Below are 26,868 nucleotides of genomic sequence, written 5' to 3'. Positions count from 1 at the left end.
CGTGTTACCTGAGTATACCTGCCGAACGCAGGAGCCCCACAAGCGGCGTCATGGCAACCAAGACCCCATGATGGGAGACATGTCTGATTCGACTCCCTCATGGTGTAGGCGCTGGTGCTCGAGTGGGACACGTGTGCTCTGGACAGCAAATCCCCAAATTAAGAGTGGCGGAGAAGGTGAGGCAAGCATATTGAGACGTGAAGGAGGAAGCGACTGAAATTCACAAGTGAAGCAGGCACTGAAAAGGGGAAACCGACCGAACAAAGGTGGGATGAGAGAACATGTACTGGCTGAGAATTTACTTGGCTCAATAAACGTTACACAATCAAAGAGGCGTATAATGAAATTCAAATCAGGAAAAAACTGGTCAAAAACGGAAATGTCCGCGGTCTAGTGTTCGAGGTTCGAAGCACAAGTTCATGAGTTCTTGGAAAGCGTAAACTACAAAATGAAATGTATGTAAAGCTGGCCAGTGTATGGCTGCTAGCAATGAAAGGCAAAAGACTGGAAGCGTGGCAATTAGGCAAAATGGATTGAGTCCAATGAATAAGTCTGTTAGCACATGGTAAGGATTTTTGGTACTGCGTGGATAATGTCTTCGGGTGTGCGGATGTAAACTTGGTATGCGTCACTGCGCCAACGGCCGAGGGTCTTGATTAACCAGTCCGGAAGATTTGCGTCGGCGGCGGTGGTGGCAGCACCAGAACGGAAGCTGTGGGTGGAGTATTGGTTAGCGTTAGGTATACCAGCTCGTCGCAGGAGACAGCGGACGACATTTGTCAGGGTTTGTCTCGTCAGGTAGGTCCCATCGGTGAAGGTAAACAGCGGTTTGCGTGGGCTTGGTTGTCTCCATGATGCAAGGTAGTTGCGATATGCCCTGACGGCACAGATGGATGATCCTGATGGGGCGATGCTGATCTGCTGGCCACGTCTGTAGGGGTCGTTTTTCGCAGCCTTTATATTGATGTTGAGGACTTCGGAGCACGTAACATCGGATGCCATTAGCGTGCGATTGACGTCGTAAGTTGTCATGGTGGGAGATGCAAATTCACTGATTCGTAGAAATCCAAAGAAGGCAATGGTGAAGGCTGACCATAGCATTAATGTGTCTCGTTCGTTGTATTCGCAGGATGTCCGTAGTGTGTTTTTTAAAGTCCGCATAATGTCGATGGTGATGGGGAGTCTTCGTCGAGATGGATCGCCCAGCTGTCGTTTGATACCTTGGAGAGCTCTATATAATAAAGGTTCGTCCGTTAGTTCTCCATACCCCGCTTCGGTATTCAATCGTAATACCGCACCCAGATACAGCTTTATGGTCTTGTACGCTAATGATTGTGTTGCCAGATGGGTAATGAATAGAATTGCTGATCGCTGCGTTACCGGTAGAGGGGGCAATCGGTGTGTGTGGCAGAAATTGGCATACCTGGTTTGTCCTGTCGAATAAGTCCGGCGTGTTGAGAGTGATGTGCTGTTGGCTATGTAGAACCTGGCTTGTTCCTCCAAGTTTCTTACCGTCCGTTGATGTGTCTCAGGATGGGTCTGGGTATGTTGCAGAGGACATCTTCCAAGGGTACTGGATGGGGTTCCGCTTGAGGTGCCAGTTTGTGGAATCGATCCATCTGTAATCGGGAGAGAGAGTCAGCAATGCAGTTAGTGGTGCCCGTGATGTGGGTGACCATGACATGGAAATTGCCTGTGGCTGAGGTGAAGAATATACCGCGGATGATCTCCATGATGTGAGGACAACGCGAGGACCCTTTCTTCCAGATATCGATGACAGACTGGTTGTCGCAGTGAAACATGATACGTTGACCATGCCAATAGTGTCCCCAAATTAAGCAGGCTAGATAGATTGGGAACAACTCTTTCCATGCAATGGAAGGTCGCTCAGTCGAGTTCTGTGAGGGGGGCCAAGGGTATGCGAACCATTGTCCATTAAAGTAGGCTCCACAGCCTATTGTGAGTGATGCGTCTGTGAATATTTCGAGCTTGCTGGCAGGGGTCCAAGTCGGCTGCAGGAAGCTTGCAGAACCATTCCATGAGGGCAGGAATTCATGCCACCATTCTCTATCTGCTCTAAATTCGTCTGTACGGCTGATTGTATCTTTGATATTTCGGGTGGTGGTACTGAGGTTGATCATCCGTCTGAGGAAAATACGGCCGGATGGGATGCATTTACATGCAAAGCTTAGAGTCCCGATAAGTGACAGTAGCTGGCGTTTGGTACACGATGTTTGCAGTAACCATTGGGGATTGTTGATGTGAGTTCTTCGAACTTGTCCTTTGGGAGGCGGATTACCATGTTGATGGAGTCAAGCTCTATGCCCAGGAAGGTGATAACTGGTACTGGTCCCTCAACCTTGTCTGGGGCTATGGGTGCCCCCAGTTCTCTGCAGGTGTGGAGCATGACCTGCATATTATGATGGCAAATGCTGGTATTGGGAGGACCAACGGTGAAGAAGTCGTCGAGATAATGTAGGAGATCATCGGTGTTGGCCCGTTGTTGGATGATCCACTCTATGGCTGATGCGATCATGTTGAATAGATATGGTGCAGAGCGAAGTCCGAAAGGTAAGACACGGTCGAAGAAGTAGTAGCCCTGCCATTCAAAGCCCAGGAGATGCCAGTCTTCCTTACGAACAGGGCAGAGCCGAAAAGCATGTTTAATATCGATTTTCGCCATAAGAGTACCTGGACCATTTTTAGTTATGAGGGCTATGGCATTGTCCACCGTGGAGTACTTGAGGGTATGCTCGTCTTTGGATATGTGGTCGTTAACGCTGTCTTCGAATGGCCGGGAAAGGTCCATGATGAGTCTGGCATCGCCATTCTTCTTCATTCTTAGCCCGAGGGAATTTGTGACGAAGTTGGGTAGTGGTGGTTGAAGGAACGGCCCTATGGTGTGACCGAGTCTTACTTCTTTCAGGATGGCGTCTGTGATGATTTGTGGTGATGAAAGTGCTGTCCTTGCATTGGGTGTATTTCTTGGATGTTGCAAGCCGGTGAACCCTAGATTGGCGCCATGGGAGATATTGTAGAGAATGCTGGCTATAAATTGTTTATCTGGGTGGTTGTGGAGTTCCCTGGCGAAAACTTCAGTTCTGAGAGGTGTTGTTGGGAATGTTGTTTTGATACTGTCTTGTGTTTTGATCAGCTGGTCGAAAGGGCTGTGGTGTTGGTTGTTTGCTGTTACGAAAGGGCTGTCGAGGTTGGTGCTGTTGTGGTGGTTGGGCTTGATGGTAGGTGGCGATGTGGTCGTTTGCATGGCAGATGCTGCAGGTATGTATTCTACCTCTGGAGCAAGGTGTTCTGCAAATGCCGCGGTTGTAGTCTTTACAAATCTGGTTGTAGACTTTCCCGTAAGCTGCACCATCGTGTGGTTGGTAGTCTGGGTTGAATGGTTTGGAAGATAGTTGGCGTTTCGATGCTAGAGGGCAGTCAGGTCTTGTATGGCCTCTGTTGTTGCATTCGTAGCAAAGTGGCAGTAATAAATGGGGACTTTGTTGGAAGAAGGTATAGTCGTGCGCTGGGTCTGGGCTGCTCCAGCTTCTAAGGTCGGGGTACCTGGAAGCGTCTAGCCGAAATGCCTTGTCATATGAGAGCCACGCCTCTGGTTTGTAGGAATCTGACTTCATACCAATGAAACGCATGTAGTTGATCAGATGGATTGCTTCCTCGGGAAAAAAATACGCTCGATAAGCAGCGAAGGTCCCGAATGTAGCTAACCAGCTGCCGAGAGTGTTTATGGACTTCCGGGTTGGCTGTGATACAACGGTGGCAACAGACGGATTCTCTGGGTCCAGTGATATTCGTGTGTTGATAGATTTGAGCGAATTTGGACGTAGGTTATCGGGGTGAAGATCTGAGAGTTCGATGTACTTACCCCGATTGGATAGGCTTGCTAGCATCTGTTGCTCAACGTAGGGTAGGTGCAGGTCTGATGGAGGGACGTTTGGAGGCACTTGGATGCGACTTTGAGAAACGCCATGCTGAGCATTCGTGTGTTGCGCCATGTTCATGTTTGATGGGGCAGCCATGTTTGGTCGAACGGATCCGGAAGTGTGAGCGCCCTCCGTAGCCGGATGTAGTACGGTGATGGGGTTAAAGTTCGTAGCTGCTGTAAAACAGGGCATGTTATTTGTGAGCGGAGTTTCTGTGATAGGACTAAGAAACTGCTGTGTTTGATCAGAGCTTTCGGGAACGATGGACGCTGGTGATAATGCTCTGGCTGGCGGTCTGTAATGAGAGGTGGATTTGGCCAGACCAGTCTGTTCGGCGTGGTCGGTAACCTGTATGGCGTCGGGTTCTGTAGATCGTAATCGGGATACTATAGCTTCGATGTCCGCTATGGTGATCGTGCGCTCAGCAGCAGCAGAGCTGGTTGGAGCCGATGTTTTCTGGGACCGACCCCTGGTGCTTGCTATGGTTCTACCACCGCGACCTCTTCGGGCTGAAGTGTTTGTGGCGCTGTTTTGGAGACGGGCTGGTCTGCGGGCAGATCTCTTTGGTCGTGCTGGAGGCATCTTGGTCGTGGCGTGGGTCTGGACCGAATCTAACGTACCGGAAAGATCGAAAAAGCGTAGCGATGTGCACTGTGGCAGCAAGCAGTGGTGGAATGAAATAGGAGGGCGAGCGAGCTGAATATAAAGCTGCAGGTGTGAAAGTCAGAGGTCAAGGCATAAACGAAATATAAACAAAGATAAGGAAAGACAAAGGCATAAGCTGCAGAGGGGACAAGAACTAAAAGTCAGAGGTCATGAACACGAGGGGAAAGCATGGATGGAAGCTGGTAGGGGTGAAGGACACGAAGGGAAAGCGTGGGGTAAGGCAAAAGACTGGGAGAGCAGGAATGGGAAGGCTATTGTGCCTGGAAGGCGTGGAGGTCAGAGGTCAAGGCGTGATCGGACTACGATCGGAGAGAAGTGGACAAGGCAGGCGTCACAAAAGAGAGAAAATTAAATTCAGAGGTCAAGAGAGGAACGAATGTGGGGGAAAATTAAAAGGTTAGGGACAGAGCCAGGCAGATAGGCAGGCGTAGGAAAGGTGAAGCCATGGTCATCTTGGCATTAACGTTGATTATAGTATTATACCATAATCAGACACAATAACCTTTTGTGACACATGTATTGATGAAGAAGGTGGATATCTTTGATAGCTCATTTCAGGATGGCCTGACCAAAAATGGAAAAAAGTTCCGTAAAAATACAGATTTGCATATTTCATCAGACTATATTAGTCTATAATAGCAAATAAACGAGAGTTAATTACATTCTTAAAGTAAACAAGACTTGCTTAAATCAAGATTTACGTCATAAAAAAACAGCATATCTGTCAGGTTATAAAAAATCTTGAGCTGGTTATCTTTTAATATCAGTACTTTCATCCTATTAACCAAGCACATTTTAACTTTCAAATTAACATTGTAAGTAAGTTCTGTTGAATAAGTTGAGACTGTACGTACTCAGAGAAAGCACACTGAAGAGACAAATGTTTGAAACTTAAGAAGTTCAAGGTCATCAAAGCATTATAAGGAGTCATGTTACACTTTCATTGCACTGTTTACACAGATTGCATAATTGCTATAAATAGCACATGAGGAATCTTACAGCAGAGCTTTACCATAAAAACCCTATCATTTTGACCACTCTTATAATTGACCACTCTATTTTTTCCTAAAAAAGTAATCTTATTTTATCCTTACCAAGTCAACCATAAATGGAAATTAGAACTTTCTCTATCTCTATTTATTTGACCACCCTATCATGACAAACTATTGTGAGCAAATTCTTTAAGATAACATAAATGGTGGTTCAGAATATATCAAAGTTGGGATTCAGGAAAGTTGCCTTCACATGTTTTAATCCTCAATTCACTATGAACTGTCAAAAAAAGTTGAACTTTCTGATAATGCCACACTAAATTTATTTTGGCTTTGATGATTTCCTAATTAATTCAATTATTTAAAATCATATTAATTATTTTTTTCTGGGTGAATTGATAGGGTTTATACAGTACAAGAATTACATACAATGTAAGTCAAACTTTGACCAAAAATGACAAAAAAATTCCTTAAAAATACACATTTGCATATTTCATCACAATTTGAACAAATCTAAGTTGGGTTATCCCTAGGGACCTGTATACCAAATAACAAAGCTGTCTGACCAGCAGTTATGAAGAAGAAGATTTTTTACCAAAAACACCTTTTTTGGCATTAATTTGCCTATTTTCAACAATATCAAAAAAATAAAAAAAATAGTTTCTCAAAATCATATTTTCATCTACACAACAAATATCAAATCAGTAAGTACTGCGGTTCTCAAGATATTTGAGTGGACGGACGCCTCACAAACGGACATACATACATACATACATACATACATACATACATACATACATACATACATACAGACTGACGACGGACGCCGGACGGATACCCATCCCAATAGCTTCTATAGACTATAGTCTATAGTAGCTAAAACATCACAGCACCACCTCTCAGGAAAAGTTTATTTAATACACCATTTTTTTCAAAGCCATGTTAGTTATGATGCCACAAGGAAACCCCTGCACACCAAACATTTTACAAAAGCTGAGATTCTGAATTTTTACATATGTTTGCATTTAATATCTCCTCGCATTCAAGTTCTCGCTCAGCAGCGTACAAAAAGTGAAATCGATATAAAAGTCATTGTGTACAAAATTGAATTGTCAATTATTCCGGCTAGGATCATTTGAAAGACAAAAAAATTGTCATTTTTGTGTCTGGTATGAATTCAATCCTGAGTGAAAATTTGAGACAATCCCACCCATACAGAGTGGAGCTAAATTCTTTGAAGTATTCCAAAAAGTTTGAAGATACAATCAATATATTTTACAAACTGGTAAAAATCTCATGGTATACTGTCGCTGAGTGTGGTTTATTGCTTAATTAGTGCTAACGGCTAATCCATACTTGTCTGACGTGTATCTCGCCAAACATTTTTAAAAACAAGATTTTTTGACGAACTGTCACTTTTTCATCAGCACACATTTGCCACCATTTAGGTCACATATCGACACACCAATATTTGTGAGAAAGTTACAATTGCCAAAAATCGTGAGTTATAATGCCACGGCATCTTAACCAAACCAAAGAAGAAATGCAAAACAAGAAGAAAACACTCAGTTTACACTCGTAATTCACCAATCAAACAATTCTATTAAACAGAGACGGCATTTTAGTTACTTGCAAGTGGAAGTAATTTTCTGTTCAGCTACTTTAAGCACTGATGCATTACAAAAACATCCTCGCAGACTGGCTGACAAAGAGCATGAACAGAGAAACATTTTCTTGTTCACTGAAGAGCCTCTTCTTGAAGATACAATTTGAAACTACAGGAAAGCAAAGGAGGATGAAATTGATGAGTCCACACCAATGACATCAGCATGGATCAATAAGACTCACCTCGTGACCAGGTGTGAGCAAGCTTCAGCCTTTTTCGTGCATCGCCTTTCATTAACGATGTCACTTCACGCAGCATTTTTATATCTTCATCTGAAATGGAAAAACACAAAGTCTGTCATAAACAAAACTCTGTTCTAAATATTAGACACATATCAAACTACAATGCAACGTTACATGTACCATCATCACAAATGGCTGCATAGAAGAGTAGCATTGCAGAATATGTACTGCAGTAAAAAGGTCTAGTTTGTTGACACTGAAATCTATGCAAAATTTTCATCACAATGTGTAGTTACTGGCAAGAGATATAACACCATTATACTGCGTCAGTTATCATTCCAGTGATCTTCACAGATAAAAAGGTTGATTTAGTCATTCTGACTAATGAATAGTGAAATACTCTGACATCAGTGCATAATTTAGAATTACATGAAGAAGCAGCACACATTTCCTGCTCTGAAACGGGAGTCTTATTGTCCAACTGTGTATTGCTGACTGTTTGTTTCTTGAAAAATTTTACAACACAAGCATGTCCTTGGGAGGCATCTAAGATTGAAAGAGTACAATTACATTCTCAAAAATGAAAATGTAAAATCTGTGAAATAAGACCAGATACTCTGCCGATCATTGAAGACAATATTGTGAACAGAGACCGTGTAGGTCAGGGTGACTGATGCAAAATGTATTGATTATTCCTCTTCTACAGAGGGTCAGTGCCAATTTTCACACATCTCTAACCCTTTAATCACCAAACCATGGTACAACCCAATTGTATCAGAGGATTGATTGGACCTTTCCACTTGGAAATATGGGTGACAGGTGTTTAATAAGCTCTCACTACTCTGATGATCATGCCAGCCCTGGCTTGACAAGAAATTTGTCATCTGCATAGATGCATGTTTTATGAGCAATCATGAGTCAAGTTTGACGGACTGCTAACAGTAACTTTAGTAAGATGTATCAGAATTAAATGAGAGAATGAGAGTTTTCACATGTTTTGTGTTTATGCAACATTGTGTTGTTGTGCTAGCTGTGGTTTTGATGGTTAATTTCAGTCTCTACTCTCACATACTCATAACTGTGCTAAAACTTCAGCTGCATGCCTATTATTAAAACTCGCTGAAAAATTTTGAAAGAAAACAAAATGTAGATTAGAGGAGAAAACTCTGTTATTGCAAGGGAGTCACACAGCACAAGTCTTGTTCTTGACAATTGTGACGCAGGTTAAAAATCTCTACGTGTACATGACTAAAGCTTCATACAATGCAATCTACAAATTGAAAGCACACCGAATCACAATCTGATGTAAAGTACACTAAGAGAACCTGTCCCTGAGGTGAACGCGAAATTAGCATTGAGTAAGTGTGCAGATAAACTGGTCACAGAGAGGCACGATTTCTTTCAAAGAGAAGGCATTTATACCCTGGGTGGCTCATTACTCATAGCTTCAGAGAAAAGTCACAAGAATTTCACATTCAGACCGCTCAATTCTGAGATGTATTGCACCAATCATTTGCATGATTACCGAGATTTGCAACAAACTGAGAATGGGTTTTCTCAGAATTTTACAGCAATTTAAAGCTTATAGCCTGTACTCAACTCCATCCATCAAGCTGCCATGATTTTCTCATTTACTCCAAAATACCAGGGGACTGACAGTTTTGAGAAATATTGAGTAAAACGTATTTCTTTGAACACTGAATTGGGATACAGCACAAGGGCAATTTCTTTGTGATTTTGATTGTCAAGTAGATTGTAAAAGGATTAAAGTTTAGAATCAGACTATGGAATTAGCCTGCAAGTTTTTGTTTCACTGCCAACCTAAGAAAGGTCAAAGGTTGCCAACCTAAGAAAGGTCAAAGGTTGGCAACCTTTGACCTTTCTGGCAACAATCTAACCTTCTCTCTGAACAATCCTATGCTACTGGTCAGTTCTCAGAGACAAAGCATAACAAGTCTCATTGCTATGTGTTTATTGACAAATAATTTTCTTGAAAATCAGTACCTTATCAAGTAAACCATATAGGTAAATCTATGTGAACATGACAGAAAATAAACTTATGTGCAGTAGGTATGATGCATTTGATGTATGACCTTTACCCAATGAGTTGCGGAGCATTTGTACCTCCAGTAAACCGTTTCAAAAATGCAATCCTAAAAACATACCCATTGAGTTAATTCAAACAGGTCAAATTAAGTAATTATTTCCCCCATTTACAACCCTTCACAACTTAAAATAAGCTTGTCTAAAAGACAAACACTCTCTAAATTGCTATTATTGTTAGCAAGGTGCACATCAACAGCACAGAAAGGAACAGAATTCAGTGGCAGCTTGGTTGATATAGGTTGTATTTTACATTCTGCCTTTTGCAAAAAATACAAGCTAAATGTCCACTGGCAAACTTTTCAAGACATTTATATCTTGTGTAACCCTAGCCATTACTGATACTGGATATTGTTCCATAAATGGAACTCAGCATTGGAACATAAAATCTCAGCCTAAAAGACTTATTTCTCAGAGGGCGAGCTGATAATAAAACTCCTTGTCCACATACTTTACCCGGTTTCCTGATTGTCTCCAATAAAATACACAACAAAATGTCTGACTTGATTGTCTCCAATAAAATACACAACAAAATGTCTGACTATACCAGGCCAATCACTTCTAGTAATATCAGTAAAGGAAACAGCTATGGACTCCATTGACAGCGAAAATAATTGCCCATGTGGGGACTCAGACAGATTCACCTTTCACGCTCATTTCTCTATAATGCAAATTTTATACCAAGTCTGATCTTCTACTGAATTAAATAAATTAAATTCCGGTGATATTGTGCTTTGCAGTAGCTAGTGCTTCTGACTGATGTGTGACCAAACACTGCTGCCCGTCACTGACATCACGGTTTTACCACTTTTGAAAGCTGAGGAAAACTAGAAGACTTTCTGGTTTGAAATTGTGAGTTTCACATGATTGTGTCATATTTGGAACTCCTGACGATTACAGATAAATGATACATGAAACTTTAAAAGCTATTAAATAAAAGTATCAAAATTTTTACTATGTTCAATTTCACAAATGTTTAAATATTATCACAGAACGCTTGGGCATAAAACTTTTTTATCTTTAAAGTGACACTGAAAAATGTGGTCCACTGTAAACAATTGGATAAACTTTTCACAAAAATGTACAAACTTTACTGAATGCTGCATAACATAACTTTATCAAGAATTAAGCCATTACCCACTTTTATTTAAATTTTGTTATATGACTGAGCTAAAAATTCATCAAAAATGTTCTGACAATAGGTTTCTATATCCTGAAAACATGAATAGAAAGATTACTTTATATTCTTGTAGCTTTTATACAGCAGTTGTGAATTTCTGATTTATACATTACGGAGATTTGGTGCAAAGGTCAATAAATGAATTACTGTTATTATGTATTAACACCACTCACACGGATATTTTGCCTGGCTTAGAATTGAGTCTTATTGTGATAAATTCCGCAGGAAAGCAGTGCATGATTCCCACTTGTAAACTCTAGAATGAGACAGCTGAATGTAATAAGAAGATTTTGCTGTGATACACTTTTCCCACAGTGCAATCAACCATCGCCTCCAAAACACACCAAACCTAATCAACTGCCTGTCAGACACCAAAGTAAAGTAACCTGTGGTACAAGACAATCACGGAAAGTGAGCTCTGTCTCTGATAAAATGTAGACTGATCTTGACATGGACACACGCATGAAGTGAACACAGATGAAATGAACAGATAAGCAAAATTGATGGATTTCAGGAAGAAAATTCATTCTAAGCTACAGCTCTCGATATCTCTCCATCAGAGAAAATCTTGACATTGTAAATGGAATTGAAATAGTCGTGTCAACTACCATACACTGACCCATATACACTCTTTCCATTAGGGAATCATGTATGCTTTACACTGCTTTCCTTTAAAAAAATATTCTTAAAGAAAAGTGAAGGTGTACACACTGAAGGCAAGTACACTTCCATCTTTTCATTATTTTTTGGCAGAATATCTTTTTCTTTTTACAAATATTACACTGGGATAAAATAAAAATATCTTTAACCTAACGCTCATCTCTTTGAACTTGACTGTTGAAGTGATTTCATCTCAAACACTTTCGACTTTAAGTTTACAATCCGACGGAGCAGAAAAAAAAACATCCAAACCTGTTTCCATGATGTTCACAAATGAGTTTTGGCATTGGTCAAATCATCATGGCTGTGAGTAGTCAATAGCTGATGGACTGAGTGGAGTTGCCATGACAATCAGAAGTCAGGAATGTCTGGATAATTCTAAGGCAGATGCTGTGATAACTAAAACTCTCTGAAAATGCCCTGGGGACAAGAGCATTATGGGTATTTAAACCAACCTGTCACAACTGTGTAAACAAGTATTCAGATTTAAACGTAAATGAAGAAAAGCCTGTATCACACTTACCTATTCCTCTACTATTGTCTGAAATTTTATTCGTGATAGTTGCTGTGCCGATGTTATGCTTCCGGACTGTAGTCAAGCTAGTCTGAGAATGTTCTGTCTCCCACTTGCTAATGCTGCTTTCGTCATTACTCCTGAACAAAAAAAAAAGAAAATGCGATTTAAAAAAGTGATCGGTACTGCTTGAGGGGTTGACACGGGTGAAATTCACAGCTTGCTCAGAGATGCAGCTCACATACAGTAGAGAGCCAGTGCCACCATTTTCCATTAAAGTGCTCTCTGTGCCAAAACTGTCTGAATACTAATCACGCAGCCTGTGAACATCTCATCGATTTTAAATATGGGTGCAGATACAACGTGTCTGACACACACCTACAATTGCAAAGTTCTGTGATCACATGACATGACAACTATACATAGCGTGCTATCTATTATTGAGGGGCTTTTCCTTTAGCCTTCTATTTTTTATCTTCATTGACGTTTAATGTCAACCTGAAATCTTTCATCTATAGATAGATTGCTTCTCCGTGACAACTATAGTGCCCTCGTCAAGAATGACTACAACCTAGATGTAGTGAACGGCCTGAGGCAAAATAGCTAGTGTTACATAAATTCCTTTATGCAAATCTGTAAAACCAATTTCTGTAAAAGACAAGCAATGACATCTACATCAAGAATCTTGCAGATTAAGGAACAGTTACTATCACATTTGATAATTGTTTTCGTATTTTTATTACATGTAGAAACATATTTATTATATTTTGTTGGCTGTATAAGATGATAAATTGCCCAGAGTTCTAATGTCGTACACTTTCTTCAATCGCACTATATGTACATCATAAGTAGTAAAATTCAATCCATATCCTATTTTTGGTCAATGATACATGATAAATGATAGACTGCAGGCATTGATGATGAGCCTGGAGGGCCCTTGCTTAAAATCTCTCTACGCCTATCTTAACAATTCAAAGACACTGTATAAAATTTACCAGAAAGTGAGTATAAAATCTCAAAAAAAATCAATTTTTGTCCAATTCACTATAATCATGCGTGGCAGAGAGACAGCAGTATTAAAGACATGTTGATTCACCAGGTTGCATCCCTTGACATTCAAAATGTAAAGAGAATTGTGAAATTTCTGTTCTTGACAAAAAGAGACTGTAAAGCACAAACCACTACTGGCATTGATGACTTTGGTGTCTGCTGGACTTGCTGATTACTGACTTCAACATTGTACCAAAAGATACATTCATAGGATTCAGAAGGATACTTTGTCTTCACTGTCTCCCTTGGTTACCAAGAACTCGAACTTTGACCTTCACATCAATGATTTCAGCACAGTTCAATGAAAACTTGACTGGCCGTGACTTTTGCCATTATAACACACAATACTGCATCGCTTGACTTCACTGGTAGGTTTGCAAATTATGCTCTCACAGGAGCACTACGCCTAATAACTTGACATCATTATCACCATGGTGACATCCTCTCTCTGATGTTCTGCTCAGATATCCACTGAGAAATTAGATGATACTAGTTCCACAATGTCCTCAGTTTACATGCCTTAGATAACATGTTAGTCGTATTTCAATCTGTATAAACCAGTGCATTTTACTACTGAGGCCACAAAATGTTCAGTTGAATGAAATAATTTTCAAACCTTGATATTTACACTAGCAAACTTGAATTCTCCTTGTGTTTCTATGATCCATGTCTGAAAATGTACCTGCTATTATTTCGTTAAAGAAATTTTGCTCCAGTTATATGTCACCTATGCCCAACTGGTGATAACTATATTACTTTTCAATAAATCTAAAACCGTGTCCTTAAACGCATTTTGACTTCTGGTTTATTTTACTCAATGTCATCTGTGTTTTGGCCAGACTTAATCAAAACCATTAGAGTGCAATGGGATGGGTTGTGTTTCACTCCTTGCAAAGATTGTTTTGTCAATTATTCACACGGTATTGAAGTCCTTTTTGCAGAAGTGATGTGTTAAATGCATTGCACTTTGCTGAAACGGTATCATGTCTTTGGTATTAAAGCATGAGATAATGTCTGTGTGACATTAAAGTAAATTTACATCTGGACTTATCTTTACTTTAATTGTCACAATGAAAAATCTGGAGATGCTAGATGGATGAAGTTTGGAAAGACTTTGGCAAATGGAAGACGAAGTTGTCCTTGATGGACATTTGAAATTATGCATATATATATGTTGAGTCCTGCACCTTGAAGCCATCTGACTTCTATACATGTCTTTCCAGTGTACTGGTGTACTTGGATTCTTTCTTTCTATGCCATGGTCAGTGAAGCAATTAGGTCAATTAGGTCAATGACTTTCAGAATTTATCAATCCTTCCCTTTTTTCAGGGGTCGCTCATTTCATTTCCCAGACAAAAGGGCACAAAGTAGCTCAAGAAGACCTCTGGCAAGACTGAAGAATTATAGGTTTATGCTCAGCCGTATTACAAATCGACATTATCCTAGGGGAAGAGTGTCTGTGTTCTCATTAAGAAAAGCCCCCCTGAGATGAGCAGATGACTACCAAAAGAATGACTGGACCCACTGTTGTTGAGTTGAATTGTGCCAACAATGAAATATTTAAAACCATATTGAAACCATTGCAGCTAGTCCCCATGCCAATGACTTGATGTATCCCGGGAACACACATTAGAGCAACCTGGCTGAAATATTACTCTTCATTCAGTGTAAAAGATGATATTTCCTGAGCCATTCTGATATTTCCTGAGCCATTCTGATCTACAGTGATGGAAAATTGATGACAAACCCTCTAGCGATGTTATATAATTTTGATATACAAACATCTAATCCTGTTTCTGTTTGATGGTTTCCCTTACACTGCAAAATTTATCATCGAGTTGAAGAGTTCGTCTTAATGATCAAGTTGAGGAGTCCTGGTCACTCTGTCCTGATTTTCGGTTCCATTAATAATATCTTTTTGAAAAATCATAAAGCAGCAGAGCTAAATATTGTTCACCTTGAGCTTTTGATAACACACTGTAAAAACTTTCAAAGCTATTGCGAAAAGATTTCATAAGTGTATGACAAAATTTCCCATATTTTTCAGTAAGCTCATTAGCATTCCTGTAAGTGTAAGAAGATGGTTTACTTATGTTGGTCATAATTCTTTTGATGAAAAAAGTCAACTAGTACCTTTAGGTTGATGGAGAAGAACGGATACAATCTCTGTGGATTATAGCAATATATCACACAATAATTGTACATGATTTCAACTTCAAATTATAGGTTTATTTCTCATCATATGTTTCTTATAGTAGTAACGTGGTGACTGACACAAAAATAAGGTAAACAGGAAGATTTACACCCAGCAGCTGTTCTGACACACAGCAAGTTGATGACAAGTTCACAGCTCAGATTTGTAGTACAGTGCATATACTGCACATGTGATCCTACAGATAATAACATTTAGGAGATCAATAACCATTCAGCGATACAAACTACAAAGTGTTAGCTATTTGAAGATACCACCTGTGTTACTACAATTTCAAATTATTCTTGTGAACAAGAATGATGTCTGGTAGATATCATAGTGGGAGTGCATTATCTATCTAAATTAAACTTCACACACATTTTTGTGCAGAATAGGCCAAATTCAGTGACAGAAAGGCAATAGCATTGTATAGCAAACATAGCTGCATATGAAATTGTCACTTCTTGTTCAACAAACCAATGTGCAAACTCTTATTCATTTTTGTTTTTTGTTCCCGAATAGTAGCTGTCAGCTGGGCAACAATGCATTCAATGATGGGGGCCACGATGGGTCCACGTCGTGAGACTCTGTTATCAACACAAAACTGAAAATTTCACCGGTAGTAGCAGTCGACTTGCTTACGTTGACCTCGGAAAGCTGAGTTCAAACATCAACAAGGAACAAAAACAAGCCATGCTCTAGGCAGCAGGTTTGCAACACTCGCCCCAGGCAACAATTACAAACCCAAACCATTTAGTTGCTTGTCTATGGAAAACAAAATCCCCAGTAGATTTCCGCAAAATCTACCATTAGACTATCTGCCAATATATATATTGAAATAAAGCACTAATGTTATGTGCATGTCAAAACACTGCATCAAACCAAACGGATAGAGAATAACAAAATGTCTGACTTCTCAGTGAATGGGCAATTCCCTTGAAAAAAATCCTTTTGAAATATGCAAATAATCCCACCACTTCAGACTGTTTCTTACCAGAATGATGTCTTTGAAAACCAATACTGGGTTCTGACAGATTCTGATATTCACTTGCTTCCCTTTTTTCTCTGTTTTGAAATATTCTGCTATGCAGCATATTCTACCCATCATATGGTTTAAATACGGCAATCTCATGATAAATTATTTGACTTCTGAGAGTTAATCCTGTCAACTGTGGGTGCCACTAAAAGACATCAATGATCTGCCATCTTAATGAAACAGATTGAAATGGCCACTAATTTCTTGGAAAATAAGTGGAGCACAGGCTCTGTACTGAAATTCTGGTTATACCATTAGAATAGTTGGCTGGAAAATGTAAACCACGGCTAATTTAGGTTGTCAATTTGCTAATTTACTCGCTGTTAGGGTGTCAATTTGCTAATTTACTCACTGTTAGGGTGTCAATTTGCTCATTAACATGTTACAGCTTGTGTCCTGAACTTACTGTTGTCATTATCAGCACATGACAAGAACATCTTTAGTACCAATCCTATATTTTGAGAAACTCCCATGTCACTAAAAGGATGTATGAGGGCGCTCTTCAAGAAACACAACAAGAGCACATATCCCTAACATTTCAATGACTGACAGCCAAATTGTGATCATGCAGCCAGAACATTTTCCTCTAATTCACACAACAACTTTATTAGCCTTCTCATTGCACAGTGAAAGAGTTCCTCTCTTGGAGATGACCGTATGAAAGCACTAACAAATAAACGTCATACAGACAAGTTTCAGATCAAGGAGAACACGGAGGGTGATTCCACATCCACATGAATTGCTGTCTGACATTCTGACATTCCGCTTTAATGAACTAGAAACACAATAAAGCATGTCTGTTTGTGAACATGAAAGCATCGAGGCATAAGACTGACCTATTTCAATCATGAATATACACAATTCAATGCTTGAACTGAACTTCAAGATGATTGACTCAGAAATGTGACAAGCTGGGTCACCGAGCTCTTTAAAACTTCAGAGATAGGTGAACCAGAAGAATATTAAATCAAAATCTTTGATTTTCATCACATAATTGTCAAAGAATCCAAATTATCAGTGATGCACATGAAACATAATGCTAAAGGATACGTAGTAGCTGGGTATTCAATACATGTTGGGAATAAAATTTACCTACTGGCATGAGCAGGAATCAGAGTCTGAGGCTAGTTCTGGGGATCACTAACACATGTACATACAAACACAAACTTTGTCGTATAGGAACAATTGAATATGATTCAGTTTGGATCCCTTGCTTAGATATTATTCATATCATATTTACCAGAGTAAGATTACATGTTGTCACATATGATTTAAATACCTCATCTGTCATCCATACAAGTCTCCTGTGGTGTGATAATTCAATCAGCCAAAGGGAGGCATAAATTTCTAATCTAATTTGGAGTTAGAAATCAGGCAGGTAATGATATCTTGTATATCAAAATATATCATATCACCAACTTTTGTCCTTTCTACGCTGACATGTTATGATTTTGAATCTTTATTGGGCATGAAGGGAACACAACATATCCTTTTACACCAAAAACTGAATTCAATTCCCCTTTTGGATCTTAAATCATGTACAGAACCCAAATGAGTATAGCCAACAATCTTCTGGCACATAGCCGACGTCTCCTGGCACATATAAACTAACTGACAAATTAAATTACCTTCAACATGCAGCAAATTTTTCTGCATTTCTGTAAGGGTAGCTTTTCATGCCAAGGGATGAACTCTGAATTCAGAAATGATTTTATTGATTCAATTTCATCATTTTGTATCGAACTGCCACTGAGATTATATTGCCTTTGCCTTTGGACCAACATGCTAAACATCAGGATGTCACGAGATGAAATATTGCCAATTTCATCATACATGTACTTTGAAAAAGCATGCGAGAATTATCACTGTATCCAAACCAAATATCAGTTCAAATCGACAAGAAATTTTAGAATCTTTTGACCCCCAGTGGTGAAACATGCTTAAAAGCACCATATTGATAAGTTTGAACAAATTTGAACAATTGAACAAATCTGATGAGGTTACCTTGAATGACCCATGAGCACAGGATAAGTGAGTGAGAGTGGTTTCTGAGTCCACTTTTTGAACAAAACCCTTTTGAGAAAGAAACAGATAATCTTTGTGTTTTCAAATTTGTGTTTGTGTTTTCAAATTTGCAATAAGCAAAATTTGGTAAGTTGTCAATTGATGGATAATTGCAGATCCATGATCACCTGTTTAGTTTTAATAACAACTGCGGTATCTAACCAAAAAACCGACTGAAGTTTAAACTTCATCAGTTTATGTCATGGGAAACATCTACATAATCAGAAAAGAATGACCTATTAAACCACAAAACAACTAAGTGCATTAAATGATGATGGAAAACCACATAAATATAATATGTTGAACACTTACAAACCTTGAAAAATGTTAATAGATGGAACAAACCCATTGAAAGTGATACCAAGAACAGAGCTTGGCAACTTAAACTTGTTGCTAGGCGATGGATTCTAAGGATAACTGTGCCTTTCAACCTAGGTTAATGATTGGAGCTGCATCAAAAGATAGACTACATCATGCCTCCAATTCAAAGGGTTGCATGACACTAGGTGTCATATCCCTCCCACTGAATAAGAAGAGTTGAGATACTTACTGTAACCTCTCCAATATGCTCTCTGCTAGGGAGTCTATTCCCCGTTCCACAGCCAGGTCCCTAGGGAGGTCTCCTTGCTTGTTGGGCAGTCTAAGGGCAATCTGGCTGCCTGCTTTGCTGAGCAACATCTGTGCAAACAGCGTAAAGCCCTCTCTGATGGCAAAATGCAATAACGTTTCTCTTGGAGGTGGATCTGGAAAGAGAAAACACAATGGTGCATTACTCTGTAGATGATGATGATGCATACATAGGCTTCTGGTCACGGAAGTCTGCATGCGCCATGCCTGATAAGCAATGAATGCATCACCTTTTCATTCTATCCAGTACATAACTACTGAGGTCAAAGACATTAACCTTTCCATCACTTCATCAAAAGATATTTATGAGATGTCTTCTCAAATATGACAGTGATTGTCTCCATGAAGGGAAGATGCACATACTTGCTGATGTCCTTATAATTTCTTTGGGTTTGACACATGACGTGACATATGAATGCTGTAGATGTACACAAAACAAAATAATGCACAGCAAGTCTGATATTTCACGACAGACTCTAGACAAATGTTCAGACACATTCATTCCCTATGTGATGAGGGAATTTAGTTTTTATTTGAAGGAAGTTAATGTATGGGATTTCATGAAAATTTGCGTGACAGTCTACTCAAACTGCTGCTCATTAAAGGACTGTTCAGTAAAATTTTAACGATGAACTGTCTTCACAAAAAAGAAAAATGATTCCATATGATCACTTTTCGTGTTTTATTGCAATGAGTATCGTAATATCCTGGCCGACACAGAGAGACAAAACTTTACAGTACTGGTAATTAAAATGTACACAAGCAAACTTATGAGTTCTACAAGTTTTCTTTTGCAATCAAATTTACGCTCTGAACAAACCCTCTTGAATTTTTACTGCAACGACCTTCTTTCATTCGTGGTTATAAAGAACCCATCCAAATAAATTGACAGTTTTTCAGACGCAAATGTACATCATAAAGGTGCGATATGCAATTCTTCTTGATATCGATGCATAAATTACATGACTGACCTTAAGTTTGCTTTTAAGCACCTTTCATTTGTATGTTTTTCACTATTTCATCACTTATCATGACTGAGTTACTGTAACATGCAAAACTTCTAAAGTTAAAAGAAAATTGGAAGGAGAAAATATTTGTTCCCTAAAAATTTGAAACACTTGTGCTTCTTATATAGGGAAGTGAGGATTGTTGAAAATGTCTACCATCAAACCAAGTAAAGATCCTACCAGTAGAACTAGTGTGATACCGAGTTTTTAGAACTAAAATTTGATTACAGTAAGCACTGTCGTTGGGCAGTCCTTATGCTAAGAGTTCTAGAATGGTCTGTCTGCCAAAAATTGCTCATAAAATACACTTACCGTGCTCAAGCCTCGCGAAATCCCCCACAATGCTCCAGGACGGGGACAAGGTTGAGTTTTCAAAGGCACTGGTAAGCTGGGAATCTAGATAGGACCTATCCTCACTACGGTAATCAAATCCAGACTCTTGGATTATCGTCTCAAAATTATCTAGGGCGTTAATGTCATGAACACTATTCAGTAACCATCTAGAGAAGTCGTTGATAGGGTCATCCATGTACGTGAATTCGCCAGAAGCTATAACATGGTGGCGATTCTCTTCGAAGTTACAGACAGACAGCTTCACAGTTTCGCTGAGATCGTGGCCTGAAAGACATGAACAGATACGAAATCAGGTGATGGGAAGGTTGAGTGAGGTAGATACATCACGGCTGAGAAGAACAAATGCTGGATTGAAAGTATTCTAAAAGCTTTGAACCTGGGCAGTCCAATTGATTTCTTAACTCACGGCAATCTGCTAATGGACACTGCCCATTTGCAGACTTGTTGAAATTTCATGCCAACCACTATGTCATCCCATGCGTCAACTGATCTTAAACATCACGTTGCCATGGAAACCGACAGTTCAACCCACACGACCATTAGATAAGCTGACACTCAAGGGCAGACCATCACACAGCAAATTACTCAAGACTACCAGCTTTTGAGCAGTGTTCAGGTGAACTATGACAGTAATGTATTCCAATTTACAACTCTGGTGAGTTGTACTATCCTTGCACATACGGTAGTCCCTTTACAGCTACAACTCTTCATCTACATATGGGTGAGCTAAAATGTTTATTTGACAACTTTGCTCCCCGAGTTTGATTCGTGCCAAGCATTATGTTGTTCCTTGCAGTATTTGTCTGTACAAGTAACAGACAATTTTTTTGTTGAAGTTCAGAGAGTTTATAGGCTGCAATCTCTGATATCACTCAGAACACCAAACTTCTTTTTCTTTTAAATGTACAATGCTATTTACAGTTCAACATAATTACATAATGAGGAAAATAAAATAAGGTTGTAATTGGCGTCTGTACATATTTGACACAGGCCAATCAGAAATCAAGTTTGTGATAACACTGTCTTTACAACTGTCTCTTGTGAAAGCAAAGGTAGTGGTGAGATTTAAAACAATGTTGAAGAGAGAAAGCAGTTTCTTTTTCAGATCTATATTATATGAATAGGCTATTATATGAATATCAAAATTGATTTAATGGAAGTTAGTCATCGTTTAAATTTGTAAGATCATCGGTGAATTCCTTGTAATAATAAAAATAATTTGGTCAAAAGTGAAATCAACAAAGTTCCAAGGATTTAAATTAGCACTATCAGCACAAGAGTCGGTATAATTTAGGAGGAAGACTGACAGTAATCAAGCAATACATGTTTCAAATAAACAACAATTCCTACATCCTACAGATATGCTTATCTTTGTTAACTGTTGACTGACCTACTTTAAGCAAGGAGCTAGCCATGAGATCTATTCTACATTCTATCTGGTGCGCCATGGCAACTGTGAGATGCAGTACGATCACCACAAGTATTCATTTCAAATGCATTTCACTTGGCAATGTAAAACAATGATATATGGCTTGCGGCCATCAATAATGCATGATTAATGGCCCTGTTAACATTTTGAACATTGTTTTACTGGTAATGGGACAAACATTATTGTCAGGAAGAGGACAGGGTATACTTTTATGCACATCAATGTTATGAAGTACAGATATAATGGAGGTAAAATGAGCCTTGTCTTGTCAGAGAGCAGTGATGTGTGCAGAAAACCATTAGATGTGCATTCCATACCCTGGGAATCCGACAGTCAGGTACTGTAAGTGACAATTCCCTCCCTGAAAATCCAATGGGAATGAACTTGATTTTGTGTTTCTCTTGTGACTGAACCATCTAATGTCTGCTGTTGACACATGCAAATTTCACACATTGTCGATTTAGCACAGACATCTGCATAGGCAACAGCGTGGTAATAGCAGTCTAGTTGCCATGGTTACAAACCAGACATATCTTAGTTGAGAAGCCTGTGTTTTTTTGAGTTTTCACGATATCTAGGACACTTATGATGAAAGTAAAGTACATATAGTCAGGAGTTGGTGATTTTGCATTTATTATTTTATTTATCCTCACCCATGATGACAATGCTCTCGCTTTAAAGAGTCTCTCCACACTGTAGCTAAAGTCCTAATTGTATATACAACTATACAGAGTTTAGTGTTCCACTTTTACTTACAAGTGTGGTAAGCTGCTAAAAGACATTAGCTACCTGCAGGCACTACGTCATCCACTGGGAAGTAAAAAATTTGTAGTTCTCAGACTCACTTAAGAATACACATAAAATGGGTTTCTGCTGTCTGGAAAACACGGCACAACGTTCCCTTCCTAACTTCACATCTATTCCAGAGAGATGCACTGAACTTAATTCAGCACATTTGTAACTTCAGTCTTTCAGAGAAAAACGGAATTTAATTATGTGAAAGACTGGATTTCACTGTAAAAACTGAATGATCCAGTTTCAGCAAGTAGTTCTCAATCTTCTTAGCCAAGCAAGATGCAGCTCACATACATGTCTGTGATGAACAATGATGCACATATACAAGGTACATTGTTGGATTCTCTTGCTTTTATAATACTATCTCAGCTCCTGCTAGCATGATTGACCAAAATGAACTCTGATGAGCAGAACATTTACAATGCTGTATCAACATACTATCTCTGTTCTTGAAATAGCAACATGCATGGTTACATTCATACTGTAAACATTAAAGAGTTTAACCTGACAGTATGAGACACAGATATTGAAATTTTATGTCAGCATTGTATCCAATAATGTGAAGGGCATGTTGGTTAGTATAAAATGCTGACTGAAATACCATAGTGCTGATAGCAATCGTAAGTTTGTTAATTAAAAGTATTATTTACGCAACATAAGTTGTTGCAAACAGAAATACTGATTAATTTTGTTTGTTCTACTGAGAAATTTGCGAAAACACGATGCACCGACGTCAAATACAGGAAACAAAATGGCCGCCACACGGTCATGTAAGATTGGATCAAAACACAAATTGACATGCATATGTATGACACTGGGAAAAATCTTTGTACCAAGTTTGAATGAAATCACTCCAGGCATCTCTACATATCTGTGTGAATGGACGGACAGATGGACGGACAAATGCAGGCACGCACGGACATGACCAAATTTATGATTCCCCGGGGCGATGTCCACGGGCACTTAAAATTGCAAACAAACATTTATCTTTGCATCTTAATCATGAAAGAGTGACATCACCAGCCCTATTTACAAAGAGCACAATCATGCAAAAGTGAAATATCAGCTGCAATAATATTTCAAAAGCCTTATCGTATAGACAACCTGTTGGATTCTCAGCTTGCAGCCAATTTTAGCAATGCAGAGTTGTGAGATTTGCTCTCCAACCTCTGGCTGATGATGGAATGGATTTTGATTTGCATTCTACGGTAACATAAGCCTTATAAACATGGCTGGCAGGGGCTACTAATTATACAGTATACATGTTCTCCCTGGAGGGAAAACTCTGGAATCTTAATTGACAAAACTGGCACCTGAAGTATTGCAAAAAAACCTCATACCCAACAGGAGCTTCACAAAAGGGCTCCATCATACAATTGAATGGGCCAGCATCATGGTAAACCGACAAACCCCAGTACAGTAATGCCGCACTTGTGTACCTATTTTGAGTTTTACTGGAGAGCTGCTTGTCTATGCATGCAGCTTTCAACAAGATAACAAGTATGGTACCCAACACAGTCCACAGTCACTCCACAAAACGTTTTGTGGAGTGACCGTGCACAGTCCAAGGGGTTCTTTGTAATGTTATCAGTGTTATAAAAATAGCCTGATACAGCAAAAGCAGAGAGTACATGTACTTTTAAAAGCAGAAAAGTGAAAAGTCACATTGGCATGGGGTAAAAGGTTCAGCAAAACACTCAGTCAGACTTGAGTCACTACCTTCAAGTTGCCTTGAGCATAGACAAAAAGTTATGTTCGTGCAAATGGGACTTTTGCATGTTTCAATGGATTAAAATGTGTAATAAAGAGCGAAGACAATATCCTCCCCTGTGATAGGTATAAGTTTCTTGTCAGGAAACTTAACATGTCACTGGCTGGGTTAATTGACTATTAAACGTTCTACAATAGCCACTCTGGGCTAACAAATGAGGGCACGGCATGTGACTTGGAGTGAAGTCTGTTCTCTCACCTGGAATGACAGCCTGCAGAGTGTACGTGTTCAGTCTGTTTGCAGATGTAACGTGTCTGCTCTCTGAACCTTCAAACACCAGGTATAATTCTTTGTCTATGGGCACTGAGTCTTCAGCAAATGCTACTACTAGTGTTTTGCCACCCTGAAAGAGAAAAAAAAACTCACAATTTTCATTTCATTGTACTTTTTAATAATTTATAAAAGCTTCAATGGCCTATGACGAACTGTATACAATTATAGGACACATAATTTTTGTTCTGCCTGTTTGGAAACAAATAGCCATTAATCTTGAGTGAAAGTTCAATTAATGGCTGCCACAGGCGCATTGTGTATGTGAATGTTTGCGTGAAGACAAGAAAGAGTTCCTCAGGTGTTCATCTACTAAAAATATCATGGTGTGGCATGCACCATGAAAGGAAAGGTCAAAACTGCCAAACTACCTGCTAGTATGATGCATTGCTTTTCTCAGAAAGATCTTTAAAAAATATACATGCGTTATGTAGAATACAAAATGTTTTATGTGGAGGAAATACCGCAAATATCACCACTTAATTACATATTTGTAAATCTTATGCAATGCAAAAGTGGTTGTCTACGGAAATCAACTTCCCATATGTCACTGAATCCAATTACATTGAAGTCTTTGTAATACAGATCACAATCGGTGATGGAGGGACTGTATAATACAGACACCCAGCACACATTGTCATGAAGATAGGGCATATAAAAGTTAACTGTCAGCAAAGCAGCTTGACCTGGGGTTTTTTTTTCTCAGCTGCAGACTAACAAAATGTTTTTTTAAGTTAACAGTAATGCTATTTCGACCAAACAATGGTAACATTTTGCACACTGTCTGGGCTTACTGTACACATCACTGCACAGTTATTCAGCCTATTGTAAATCGATGTGGTCCTGTCCCAAAGTCACAAGATGAACTGAAGACCTTGATTTTCTGATCATTAGATCGAAAGACATGTACAGTAGTCCCCAAAGAGGGGACACAATTGGCCTTTTGCTGGCTAAAAAGTCAACTGTAGCCCTGAGCGCATCCCAACCTAAATATAGCGCACACGTTGTTCAACATGCCACTCACACACTGGTACATGGAGGTCTCGTTTTTACCGCCATGCTCACACTGACAATGGAAGAGCACCTTGTGTAACTGAACCAATAAAAGTCCTAATAAGGGAGATAGTTTCAAACAAACTTCTGACATTCTTGGTCTGAAAGGTAATTTGCACTCGTACCAACAATTACAACAAAACTCAGCTGAACAAGCGAACCGTTTTTAATGGTGTTTATAATGTGGACAAGAATGAGAAAAGGCCAAGCCTAGTCCAGAAATCTACACATACTGTAGATGGTCATTTTCTGTCTTTTATGTAGTCTAGGATTCTAGGGCCTCTCCTCAGATTCAGTGTACAGTATACTATGCTAGGTTGGGGGAGTGGCGGGGGGAGGGTTGAAAGTACACTGAATCCAAGGAGAGGTCCTAGACTAGGTTCTATGAACCCTAAAACTGATTTTGGAAACAATCGGTTAGATTCTACCCCAGCAAAGTCTGACGTATTTTGCCTTCTTATAGCAGTTCATACCACCACCTGCTTAAGAATTTGGCAATATCTGGTTTGTAACTTTTAAAAGTGACAATACAAGTAGATTTTAAATAGTCAGCAACATTGAACGAGTAAAAAAAAATAGAAACAATACAAGAAAAAAATCTTATTACAAAATTCAAGTCTATGAAGACATGACATTTTTCAGTTACTGCCGTGTATAATAATAATTGTAACTTGTATGAGAGGTTCTTAATAGTGTTTTGTCACATTTTTGTGCGCTGCCTGCTAGCTGACTTGGAGGTGTCAGTGGTGACATATACTCAATATAATGGTCTGGTGAATTCAGTAATGACTTACATCCTGATCAGCTGAAAAGACAATCTGATCTCAGTCAGACGTTAGTTACTAAGTGATGTCTGGCTCCATCTTTACCTTTGTTCATTCTTGGTGGGTGCCATGTCTTGGCTAGCCTAGAATTCTATTCGTCCGCTTGCCTCCGTACCTCCAGTAGTGGGTCGGAGGTACGGAGGCAAGCGGACGAATAGAATTCTAGGCTATGTCTTGGCATCAGCAAAAACCAAATGAGCATATTTCAAATCCAGAGCGCCATTCCATCATTTATGTTGCTATGCATACCTGCCCTTTACCTAAAATTCATAGTTAGCATTTCCATACTTAGCATTTCCTATGGGCATGAAACTGAAGTTACCGTGGTTACCTCATCAAAATAATCAATATCACAAAAATTTCAACCGTGGAACACCTTTTATTAAAGGTTATCAGAGTGTACATAAATCCAATTTTCTGAACATCTTGAATCTGTTCAAACTGTTTTTTCACATTTGAACTTTAACGCCGATTGCTTCATATTTGTCTTTAT

At 39.2% G+C, this 26,868-nt stretch overlaps 1 protein-coding gene across 17 annotated transcripts in view; it reads right to left on the bottom strand.

Annotated features, from left to right (window-relative positions):
• LOC139121890 (rho guanine nucleotide exchange factor 18-like) overlaps nt 1-26,868 on the bottom strand; it is a 143,551-nt gene that overhangs the window by 60,077 nt on the left and 56,606 nt on the right. For all 17 annotated transcript variants that reach the window (XM_070687168.1, XM_070687176.1, XM_070687178.1 and 14 more), the window contains 5 exons: nt 24,427-24,571; nt 20,192-20,497; nt 18,796-18,988; nt 11,914-12,044; nt 7,448-7,537 (listed from right to left, as the gene is read on the bottom strand). In XM_070687168.1, the coding sequence (XP_070543269.1) occupies nt 7,448-7,537; nt 11,914-12,044; nt 18,796-18,988; nt 20,192-20,497; nt 24,427-24,571 (865 nt within the window). The remainder of the gene's footprint in view (nt 1-7,447; nt 7,538-11,913; nt 12,045-18,795; nt 18,989-20,191; nt 20,498-24,426; nt 24,572-26,868) is intronic.

Source organism: Ptychodera flava, chromosome 21 (genome assembly GCF_041260155.1).
Source record: "Ptychodera flava strain L36383 chromosome 21, AS_Pfla_20210202, whole genome shotgun sequence".
In the NCBI taxonomy this organism is placed as follows: Eukaryota; Metazoa; Hemichordata; class Enteropneusta; family Ptychoderidae; genus Ptychodera; species Ptychodera flava.
Note: the sequence above shows the minus strand (reverse complement) of the source record. Positions and strands in the feature narration are given on the sequence as shown.